General features: G+C 44.8%; 1 protein-coding gene across 4 annotated transcripts in view; it reads left to right on the top strand.

The window, feature by feature from the left end:
- Window positions 1-12,024, top strand: part of ptch1 (patched 1) — a 108,016-nt gene extending 95,992 nt beyond the window's left edge. For 3 of the 4 annotated variants that reach the window (XM_069929376.1, XM_069929366.1, XM_069929384.1), the window contains 4 exons: window positions 4,479-4,578; window positions 5,090-5,344; window positions 8,570-9,088; window positions 9,341-12,024. In XM_069929376.1, coding sequence (XP_069785477.1) covers window positions 4,479-4,578; window positions 5,090-5,344; window positions 8,570-9,088 — 874 coding nt within the window. In that variant the 3' untranslated portion in view covers window positions 9,341-12,024. The remainder of the gene's footprint in view (window positions 1-4,478; window positions 4,579-5,089; window positions 5,345-8,569; window positions 9,089-9,340) is intronic. The other variant, XM_069929392.1, reaches the window with a different exon arrangement.
- Window positions 12,025-12,328: the final 304 nt, after the last annotated feature.

Raw genomic sequence — 12,328 nt, forward strand, 5'->3', positions numbered from 1 at the left:
GAGGACGTGGAGGGGGAGGACGTGGAGGGGGAGGACGTGGAGGGGGAGGACGTGGAGGGGGAGGACGTGGAGGGGGAGGACGTGGAGGGGGAGGACGTGGAGGGGGAGGACGTGGAGGGGGAGGACGTGGAGGGGGAGGACGTGGAGGGGGAGGACGTGGAGGGGGAGGACGTGGAGGGGGAGGACGTGGAGGGGGAGGACGTGGAGGGGGAGGACGTGGAGGGGGAGGACGTGGAGGGGGAGGACGTGGAGGGGGAGGACGTGGAGGGGGAGGACGTGGAGGGGGAGGACGTGGAGGGGGAGGACGTGGAGGGGGAGGACGTGGAGGGGGAGGACGTGGAGGGGGAGGACGTGGAGGGGGAGGACGTGGAGGGGGAGGACGTGGAGGGGGAGGACGTGGAGGGGGAGGACGTGGAGGGGGAGGACGTGGAGGGGGAGGACGTGGAGGGGGAGGACGTGGAGGGGGAGGACGTGGAGGGGGAGGACGTGGAGGGGGAGGACGTGGAGGGGGAGGACGTGGAGGGGGAGGACGTGGAGGGGGAGGACGTGGAGGGGGAGGACGTGGAGGGGGAGGACGTGGAGGGGGAGGACGTGGAGGGGGAGGACGTGGAGGGGGAGGACGTGGAGGGGGAGGACGTGGAGGGGGAGGACGTGGAGGGGGAGGACGTGGAGGGGGAGGACGTGGAGGGGGAGGACGTGGAGGGGGAGGACGTGGAGGGGGAGGACGTGGAGGGGGAGGACGTGGAGGGGGAGGACGTGGAGGGGGAGGACGTGGAGGGGGAGGACGTGGAGGGGGAGGACGTGGAGGGGGAGGACGTGGAGGGGGAGGACGTGGAGGGGGAGGACGTGGAGGGGGAGGACGTGGAGGGGGAGGACGTGGAGGGGGAGGACGTGGAGGGGGAGGACGTGGAGGGGGAGGACGTGGAGGGGGAGGACGTGGAGGGGGAGGACGTGGAGGGGGAGGACGTGGAGGGGGAGGACGTGGAGGGGGAGGACGTGGAGGGGGAGGACGTGGAGGGGGAGGACGTGGAGGGGGAGGACGTGGAGGGGGAGGACGTGGAGGGGGAGGACGTGGAGGGGGAGGACGTGGAGGGGGAGGACGTGGAGGGGGAGGACGTGGAGGGGGAGGACGTGGAGGGGGAGGACGTGGAGGGGGAGGACGTGGAGGGGGAGGACGTGGAGGGGGAGGACGTGGAGGGGGAGGACGTGGAGGGGGAGGACGTGGAGGGGGAGGACGTGGAGGGGGAGGACGTGGAGGGGGAGGACGTGGAGGGGGAGGACGTGGAGGGGGAGGACGTGGAGGGGGAGGACGTGGAGGGGGAGGACGTGGAGGGGGAGGACGTGGAGGGGGAGGACGTGGAGGGGGAGGACGTGGAGGGGGAGGACGTGGAGGGGGAGGACGTGGAGGGGGAGGACGTGGAGGGGGAGGACGTGGAGGGGGAGGACGTGGAGGGGGAGGACGTGGAGGGGGAGGACGTGGAGGGGGAGGACGTGGAGGGGGAGGACGTGGAGGGGGAGGACGTGGAGGGGGAGGACGTGGAGGGGGAGGACGTGGAGGGGGAGGACGTGGAGGGGGAGGACGTGGAGGGGGAGGACGTGGAGGGGGAGGACGTGGAGGGGGAGGACGTGGAGGGGGAGGACGTGGAGGGGGAGGACGTGGAGGGGGAGGACGTGGAGGGGGAGGACGTGGAGGGGGAGGACGTGGAGGGGGAGGACGTGGAGGGGGAGGACGTGGAGGGGGAGGACGTGGAGGGGGAGGACGTGGAGGGGGAGGACGTGGAGGGGGAGGACGTGGAGGGGGAGGACGTGGAGGGGGAGGACGTGGAGGGGGAGGACGTGGAGGGGGAGGACGTGGAGGGGGAGGACGTGGAGGGGGAGGACGTGGAGGGGGAGGACGTGGAGGGGGAGGACGTGGAGGGGGAGGACGTGGAGGGGGAGGACGTGGAGGGGGAGGACGTGGAGGGGGAGGACGTGGAGGGGGAGGACGTGGAGGGGGAGGACGTGGAGGGGGAGGACGTGGAGGGGGAGGACGTGGAGGGGGAGGACGTGGAGGGGGAGGACGTGGAGGGGGAGGACGTGGAGGGGGAGGACGTGGAGGGGGAGGACGTGGAGGGGGAGGACGTGGAGGGGGAGGACGTGGAGGGGGAGGACGTGGACCTGTCCTCGGGCCTGCGCAAAGGAGCTTTTAGGTGGAGTGCAGTGCGCGCAGTACTGGCCCCACCCTTTACACCCATGGTTCGTGTGCCGAGGATGAGACACCCTGGATGAGACATATCAGGCAATCGAACAACTGAAAAGTGGCAAAGCAGCAGGTATGGATGGAATCCCCCCAGAAGTCTGGAAGGCTGGCGGCAAAACTCTGCATGCCAAACTGCATGAGTTTTTCAAGCTTTGTTGGGACCAAGGTAAACTGCCTCAGGATCTTCGTGATGCCACCATCATCACCCTGTACAAAAACAAAGGCGAGAAATCAGACTGCTCAAACTACAGGGGAATCACGTTGCTCTCCATTGCAGGCAAAATCTTCGCTAGGATTTTACTAAATAGAATAATACCTAGTGTCGCCGAGAATATTCTCCCAGAATCACAGTGCAGCTTTCGCGCAAACAGAGGAACTACTGACATGGTCTTTGCCCTCAGACAGCTCCAAGAAAAATGCAGAGAACAAAACAAAGGACTCTACATCACCTTTGTTGACCTCACCAAAGCCTTCGACACCGTGAGCAGGAAAGGGCTTTGGCAAATACTAGAGCGCATCGGATGTCCCCCAAAGTTCCTCAACATGATTATCCAACTGCACGAAAACCAACAAGGTCGGGTCAGATACAGCAATGAGCTCTCTGAACCCTTCTCCATTAACAATGGCGTGAAGCAAGGCTGTGTTCTGGCACCAACCCTCTTTTCAATCTTCTTCAGCATGATGCTGAACCAAGCCATGAAAGACCCCAACAATGAAGACGCTGTTTACATCCGGTACCGCACGGATGGCAGTCTCTTCAATCTGAGGCGCCTGCAAGCTCACACCAAGACACAAGAGAAACTTGTGCGTGAACTACTCTTTGCAGACGATGGCGCTTTAGTTGCCCATTCAGAGCCAGCTCTTCAGCGCTTGACGTCCTGCTTTGCGGAAACTGCCAAAATGTTTGGCCTGGAAGTCAGCCTGAAGAAAACTGAGGTCCTCCATCAGCCAGCTCCCCACCATGATTACCAGCCCCCCCACATCTCCATCGGGCACACAAAACTCAAAACGGTCAACCAGTTTACCTATCTCGGCTGCACCATTTCATCAGATGCAAGGATCGACAATGAGATAGACAACAGACTCGCCAAGGCAAATAGCGCCTTTGGAAGACTACACAAAAGAGTCTGGAAAAACAACCAACTGAAAAACCTCACAAAGATAAGCGTATACAGAGCCGTTGTCATACCCACACTCCTGTTCGGCTCCGAATCATGGGTCCTCTACCGGCACCACCTACGGCTCCTAGAACGCTTCCACCAGCGTTGTCTCCGCTCCATCCTCAACATCCATTGGAGCGCTTACATCCCTAACGTCGAAGTACTCGAGATGGCAAAGGTCGACAGCATCGAGTCCACGCTGCTGAAGATCCAGCTGCGCTGGATGGGTCACGTCTCCAGAATGGAGGACCATCGCCTTCCCAAGATCGTGTTATATGGCGAGCTCTCCACTGGCCACCGTGACAGAGGTGCACCAAAGAAAAGGTACAAGGACTGCCTAAAGAAATCTCTTGGTGCCTGCCACATTGACCACCGCCAGTGGGCTGATATCGCCTGAAACCGTGCATCTTGGCGCCTCACAGTTTGGCGGGCAGCAACCTCCTTTGAAGAAGACCGCAGAGCCTACCTCACTGACAAAAGGCAAAGGAGGAAAAACCCAACACCCAACCCCAACCCACCAATTTTCCCCTGCAACCGCTGCAATCGTGTCTGCCTGTCCCGCATCGGACTTGTCAGCCACAAACGAGCCTGCAGCTGACGTGGACTTTTTACCCCCTCCATAAATCTTCGTCCGCGAAGCCAAGCCAACAAAAGAAAATTTACTGGTTTATATTGGATTATAATGACAAAATTAGCACTTTATTGTCTTAGATTGATCCTTGTCTAGCTTCTTTAAAACCGAAGCCAATATTATCCTCTTGAAGCATTTACTCAAGTATATCTTCAAAGTGCAATTATGGTTTAAAGTTTACCTTGACATCCATGAAGATTCCTGATCTATATCCTAAAGCAGTGGCCTGGATAACTTGTCTGTTTGTAGTGTTTGATGCAAAACGAGTATTCATCCATGCTAAATTGTGCTACAGACTATTTAATTTGCAAAGCATTGACACCATTGTGAACTGCCCTTATGAAATACAGTGATAGAATTGGTAGCATTTTGCAGCAAAATGGTTCATTGACTATAAAGACATGCAATTTCCTAAAATTAATTCCATTATTCTTGACCATTATTACAGATACTTCTTTGCAGTCCTAGCTATTTTAACCATTCTGGGTGTTCTTAACGGATTAGTTTTACTTCCGGTGCTGCTGTCTTACTTTGGACCACTTCCGGAGGTATGTTTGTCTTTTTTTTTTCATGGTAACGGTGCTATTTTTATAGTTTAAATAAGTGTACAGAAATGAAGGTAAGCTTGCAAATTTTGCATTCTCACCACAAGCAAGCTTTAAGGAATTGGAGCCAGAGAACCAGCTGTAGTCTGATCTCTGACCCACACAACCATAAACCATTGCACTGGGATTAGGAGTTGTATCATAAACCAATAGATTATCAGGAAGCAAATAGGAATTTTTGATTGATATCAAAAAGTGCAAAAAAAATACTTGCAATCTTGGCCACTTTCTGCATACGAAAAATATAAGTGCCAGTTTAAAAATATACATAGAGCCTAAGTGCATTTTTGACTCAGTATCTTAATTTGTACCACCAATGTCAACATTATTAAACAGATAAATAGACAGTTGCTATCTCACGATTTTCAGCATTTTGAAAAAAAAATTTTGTCACCTCACTATAACCTGCTATGGTCGTGACATAAACTCCCATTCTTCTCACACTTGACTGTAGATCTCACCTTCTGATGGAAGAACAAGGTTACCTACTCCATCACCAGAGCCGCCACCTCGAGTTGTGAGGTTTGCAGTTCCACATGAACAAGGGAACAATGGATCTGATTCTTCAGATTCTGAATTCAGTTCTCAAACTACAGTTTCTGGGATTAGTGAAGAACTGAAGCATTATGAATCCAGTCGGAATTCTTCAGCACCACCACATCAAATCATGGTGGAAGCAACTGAAAATCCTGTATTCCCCAGGTCTACAGTAAGTGAAACCAATTACTTTTTAAAAAAATGTAGCTTTAAATACTTAAAAGTTGACAACATCTTTTGCTTATTGTCTTCCAAAGCTGTACAGATTCTGAAATGGTTCCAATAAAATGGAGGGGAGCAAATGTGACCCCACTATTTTAATAAAGGAGGAAGAGAGATAAATAGGGGATGTACAAAGCCATTATCATGGAATCTATGATAAAGGATGCGACTCCAACATTTCAAAAATAATAATATATTGGTGCAGAATTCAACTGGGTCTCTGTTATGAGATCACTTTTGGCTAATCTGTTGAAATTCTTGGAGGATATCTTTGGTTTTATAGAAGAGGGAAAACCAGAGAATGTGATTAATTTTAATTTCAGGAAAATTTTTTGATAAGCTGTCATACAGGTTAGTAAGTAAGGATAGATCATGATAAATATGGGTAATAATATTAGCATGAATTAAGAGTTGGTTGATACATGGAAAACAAGTGGTATAAAGGGTTACTTCTTAGGTTGGTTGGCTGACATTTATGGGATATCACCAGGATTAAAGCTTGGATTCTAATCATTCATAATTTATTTCATTCTTTTGGCTGAGGGGACTAAATGTAACATTTCTAAGTTTGCTGATGACATGACACTAAGTGGGAATGTGAGTGATAATGAGGATTCAAAGAGGCTTCAAGTTGATTTTCAAATGTATTGATTGGGTGCATGGTGCAGCAATGCATCAGACAATACAATGTGAGAAAAACTTTCACTTCATTTTTTAAATAAAAACAAATACTGAGAATTTTTCTTTTAAATGATGTGAGATTGGGGAAAAATTGATGTGCATAGGGACTGGAATATCCTTTCAAAGAAGTAATTGAAACCTACCAAACACATGCAGCAGGCTATTTGGAAGGCCAATGTTTCGTAGATATTCACTACAAAAAAAATGTGCTTAGTTGGATAATATAGAGTCTTGGTGCGCCAATTCTGGAGTAAAAACAAAAACGTTGGAAATGCTCAGCAGGTCAAACCACACCTATGGAAAGAGAAGACACAAAATGTAAACTTTGTTTTTCTTTCCATGATGTATATCCAAATTTCTTGGTGAACTTAATAATTTTGGAATTTTCCCCCTTGCAGGGGACTCTAAAACTAGGGGCCACATGACTCCCAAAGAGTGGGCCATTTTGAACAGTAATAAGGAGAAATTTCTTCATTCAGAGGATACAGAATTTCCAGAATTCTCTTCCACAGAGAACTGTGGCAGCTTGGCCATTGGTTACATTTCATTCAGAGATCGGGATCTTGAAAGAATCAAGGATATGACAAGAAAATGTTTGAGACTGCAGATCAATAGTTTTGTTAAATTGCAGAAAAGAATTAAGGGGTAGAATACTAGTTTCTCACATTCTTTTGTCATATGGTTTCTACTTATTATTTATAGTAAAGTTATTAATTTGGCATGCCCACATTTTTGATACTGGATTAATATTCTCCAAACTAGTGGATATTACTCCTATTAATATCTCAACACTATTTTCATGTTACATCAAAGCATACATTTTCTAATTAATCCAGTGAGTTTAAAGAAAGCAGGGAATACAAGGCCTGCTGAGGATGCAGGGAGTGTAGGATACAGGTCAAAAGTGAGGTTACAAGCATTAGTTACAGAATGCCAGTGAGGTTAAAATTATTACAGAGAATGGAGCTCTGGTGATATGTGGTAATCTGGTGATTTTCAAGGGAGTGTGGAAAACCGATTGCAATGAGCTATCATAGGGTTTTCTGAACATGGGGATTATGAATTTTACTGGGTATCAGGAAAAATTTGTCACGTTCATCATGTTTTAGTTATTTTACCTCTACATAAATCCTGTATCATGATCGATTCTAATTAAAATGTATTAGAGTTAATGGCATTTATGCTGTTACTCACTGTGAATAAATTATAACTACAAATAAAACCCAAGTAAATTTCATGAACATATCAATTCAACGTTCAGAGCCCTTCATCTGTAAATAATGATTACATCAATACCTGTTATAATCCCTCTCCACAGAAGTAGTTACCACATTGAAAGTTTGTTCATTCCCAATTTGATGTGGTTTTCCATCCAAAAGTCTGGAATGTTTTGGCTAGTTTCAATTTTGTTTTGTCACCAACATCTCCTAGCTTATCCTTTTATCCGAGATCTTTGGGACCGGAAACTTCTCTGTATTCAGATTATTATTCCGGATTATCGAATTAAAATGGTGGTTGTACAGATTGACACAAAATATAAACCCTTTTTATGGACCGACACCACATTGAAGTTGGTGCAACGAGAAATGAATGTCTTCATTACCCATAATTCCCCTTGCAGCTGGAACTGCTCTGGGAAGCGCAGAGTGGTTTCAGCTGTGAGGGGGATTATGGGTAACTAAGTCGGCCATTGATCCCGCATTAAAACAAAAAGAGGCTCACCCCGCCAGGCTCCACTGTGCCCTTGTCCGCCTCCTTCCGGCCTGGCTCCTGTTGGGCTGCTTCCCATCATACATCATATGGTCCTTCTGCACAAGCTTGGCTGCCGGGGCGGTGGCTTCCCATCACCTGCTTCTCCCTCAGGCCCCGCTCTTGCTGTTGCTCTGGCTCAGCCACTCTTCGGTTTCTCTCCCTCCAGCACCACCTTCTCCTTGGCGCCAGTTCGCTTCTCTCCTCCAGGGCTGTGGAGCTTAGCACCCAGGTCCCTTTGCCCTGTGGCCTCGGCAGGTTTCAACTCTCCTTGTCCCCACTGGGCTTCCACGCTCTTCAAGCCACATTCTCTACTCACTGTCTCCCTGATGACCCACCCAAGCAGTGTTTGCTTCTCGCTCTCTCCCTGCTCACCCGCCCGAGTCACGCTGCCTGTCTCTCCCTGTTTGCTGCCTGAGCCGCATTCTCTTCCCACTCGCCACCTGAGCTGTGATCTCACCTCGCTCTCTCTAGAACACTTGAAGGTATACTGTACAAGCAATTAAAAAAAAAGTTTAGTTTTTGGAATCACGGATAAGGACCTGTATTCTGTTTTTTTTTTAACTTGAACCTGCTTGTGGTGCCTATTTGTTTATTCCACTTTATTTGTTTTAAATGGAAATTTTGGCAATCCTCAGGCTTTGATCCAATAAAACTATTTTTGATTATGTTGCAATCTGTTGCAGGTGTACTGTAGTGTTCTTGTGAATAATTCTGTGCTACTGATGATTCACTCCATTGTCAGGTTGTTCAGTCGGAATCCAGATTCCATCGACCAAGGCCACCACCTCCACAGAACATCAAATATCAGCAATCCCAGAGGAATTGTAGGGACCAGAGTTTGGAGACGAGGGAAGGGTTTCGACCGCCTCCTTACAGACCGCGCGTGGACGCTTTTGAAACTGCTCATGAAGGGCATTCTAGACTTGGCAGTAATGATCATTCGAGTCATGGGCCACACTTTCATAAGACTAGAAATCCAGGATTCACTGCCAGTGGTGTTCCTTCACCATCATACTGCCAGCCTATCACTACTGTGACTGCCATGGCCTCGGTAACTGTTGCTGTTCATCCACCAATTCCTAACCACAAAGCATTTGGAGGATGCCCACATTATGAAGAGTGCAGAGAAACTGATGAAGGAGCATATGTTGATCCTCATGTACCCTTTGATGCACATTATGAAAGGGACTTGAAGGTGGAAGTTTTAGAGTTGGAGGACGTTGAATGTGAAACACAGAGCAATGGAAACAGAACACATTAAGTAAGTTTCTGAGGGAAATTCAGGAAAAGGTTCAATATTTTAAAGTATTTTGAATTGTTCATCTGTTTTCTTAAATTACATTACATGAAATAGAAAAGGAAAGCAATTCTTGACTTGTTGAGAAAATGTTTGATTTGGGTGTAAGTTGCATTTGGCTTGAGAAAGTTGACAATCTTAAAACCGTAGGGTATACTGTATGTAATATAAAAATACTGTTGTCATCATCTAATAGTATTCTTTTAATTTTTCTAGTAGGGAATTTATGATGTACAGATGGCCAAAGATGGGAAACAATTAATTTGCATAGACTGGTCCTTGAAACTGCAGGCAATGAATACAGGTGATCCTGAATTATGAAAACAGTTTACTATAACTGTTAATCTATTGTATTGTTAAATATTGTTTCTCTATAATATTTAAAGGATGTACACAAATGTATTATACAAATGTACAATGTAAAGTAGAATAATTTTAGGAGTTGTAAAACTCCTGTGACTGAATTGGGAACAATTTTGTCTGATCCATATGTTATGTAAATTGATCTGTTTATCTGTGCCACATTTAAGCTTAATTTAGTCGTAAATGTCAGCCTATCTTGCTGCTGCTTCAAATATTGTATAATTGTATAATTATTCTATGCAAATATTGCTCATGTGATAGAATTTTTGTAAAGGTAAACATTTTGTTAAAGTATTTTAATTTTGTATATCACAGATCTGTGGTAGTATAAAATGTCAATGTTAACTTTCAAACACGCTATGCGTGTTCTTAAAAGTGATCAGATATGAAGAAAAGCACGTTAATCTTTATGATAATTGTAGTTTGACTCTTGCAGTGTATTATACATGTCCATGTTGTTTTAATTTAACCCTTAGTGTGTGTATATTTATTGACACTCTCAGATACTTTGAATGATAAACTGTATTTGCAATTTCTAACTGTCGGACTAACAGAGACAGTTTTTAATTTTTTTTTATTTATTATCAATCTATGTTTTTGCAAAAACCCCACCATTAAGCTCATACACTGTTCTCTTAGCAAAATTTGTATATTTGTAAAAATACATCCAGCCGAGTAAAATTGTGAAAGGAGGTTCAACTCCAATCCCATCTTTATTTGTAAATATGTAGGGAGGCGCACGGGACCTATCCCGTCAAAACACTGGTTTCTATTAATCTTAAACATGTTTGGCATATGATTCTCAAAACAGATGGGCAGGGAAGGATATAATTCTCCAACAGAAGCCTCATTTTAAATGTGACTTTTTTTTAAACATGCAAAAGTATATTGTGTAGACATTCCAACATTAGAACAGCAATTGCATTTCAAAAGCATTTCTTTGGCCAGAGTATTTAGAGGGATTATTAAGTTTCAAAACCAAATTGACTAGAGTTTGAAAAATAATTGTCAATTAAATGACTATCCAATGTCTTGTTGAGGATTTCTTTCATTTTTAATAATGAATTCCCATTGATGGGAGACAATTGGCTTTGTAATATTTGTGACAGAATAATTCACCTGTTCATGATTATGCAATTAATAATCTATTAACAGTAAATGTATAATCAAGTACATGAAGATAACATACAAAATGATACCTTACAATTACAAGAATAGGTTCATTGGATAAAAATAGGAAGTAATTTGTGCCGATAGAATGTAATGGATTTTGGATCTACCATCATTTAGGTTTGTAGAAAGGAAAATCAGAAGAGTTTTATTATGAACAGCCAACACTAAAATTTGAAATTGAATGATGAGACTTTCCAATTATTGCCACTTTGATTGAAGTAATTGATTTTGCCAAATGTTTCAGTTGAGTTTTTGTCTACTTTTTAAAAAATGTTAAAATAAGCTACTGCCATGAGCACACTAAGGGTTAACCTTAATTGCCTTTTCAATGTACTAAAATGAAACCTTTGGCATAGAAATGTGTGTGATAATCAACAACAGACAGAATGGCACTTGTGGTGACCATTATCAACCAGAATTCAGAAAAACATAATAGTATGGTATTGATTTTAATTAACCAGCTGCCAATTGTGTCAAAAGTTCAGAGTGGCTTCCCACTGCTTTTGCTTTGGTGTACACCAGTTAGTTCTTCCCCACCCCCACTTGTTTAATAGTACAGAGTCTATCAAAAGCAGCTATATGTTTGTGTATTATCTCCTCTCCAGCCTCCACCGTCTGCTGCTTCTGCACACATTTTCTCCTCAAGTCACCCTGACCAAGGGAGAATTACTCAATGGCTGGCAACTATGTTTTTAAGAAAATTTGTATTTTTTGTGATATTTATATTTTTGTATCATAAGATTTGTTTCTTACAGAATTTGTATGCCAGTTTATAACAAAAATGCAGGGATTTTCTTGTTTGAAACTATTACAGTAATGTTTTACTTTAATGGATTTTTAATCTGTATAATGTGCTTACTAATGTTAATAACTAAATAGGAAAGATATATAACTGTTACATTAAGAACGTAGATTTTAGTATGAGGATGAAAAAGGAAAAATATTCAAACTGGGTCTCATCACTTGCCTGTGCTGGTAGGGGTGAGTTTGTGTCATTTCAGTTACAAAGATAAATGTATGCCATATAATTTATTTATATGAAAATTTATTTTTGTAGTGTACATAGTAGTCATCAAGTCTTTTGACAGAAGTATATTTTTAAAGAGTTTATATTGTAATGATACCATTGTGTTGGATCATAACTGAGACAGTTTCGGTGCACACTTTCATTATAATTTTCAATTGGAAAAGATGTTTTACAGTGTTTTTTTTTAAAAAAAAGCAACTATTCTAAATGTTACATAATATGATTTCAATTTCCATGGAATACGTGCCTTGTGTATTTTATCCATTTTTGCATCATGGAAAATGGATATTGTGCAAGCTCCCTAAATATTAATGTTCAAACACTGATAGAATTTCTAACAAATAAAAATAATATAACTTGCTTTTTTGGTGTTGTGTCCTTGATATTTGGCTTCTGTTCTAACATTCAGGTCACATAATGCATGATTTGTAAGGGGAATTCAGTTTTTAAAAAAAATGCATTTGGTACCAAAAATGGTTTAGTGTTCTCTCAACCAAACGATATGTTGCCTGACTATTGCTTTTGCATTGGGATTGAAAGAATGCTTGCTTGCAGTCTGATATTGCAAATGTATTAGCAGAATGTCTGATGCCATCAGAATTTTGGGTATCTATACTTCTGTTTGTTCATCTTGATATTGA

The sequence above is a fragment of the Narcine bancroftii genome, chromosome 1 (assembly GCF_036971445.1).
Source record: "Narcine bancroftii isolate sNarBan1 chromosome 1, sNarBan1.hap1, whole genome shotgun sequence".
Classification (NCBI taxonomy): domain Eukaryota; kingdom Metazoa; phylum Chordata; class Chondrichthyes; order Torpediniformes; family Narcinidae; genus Narcine; species Narcine bancroftii.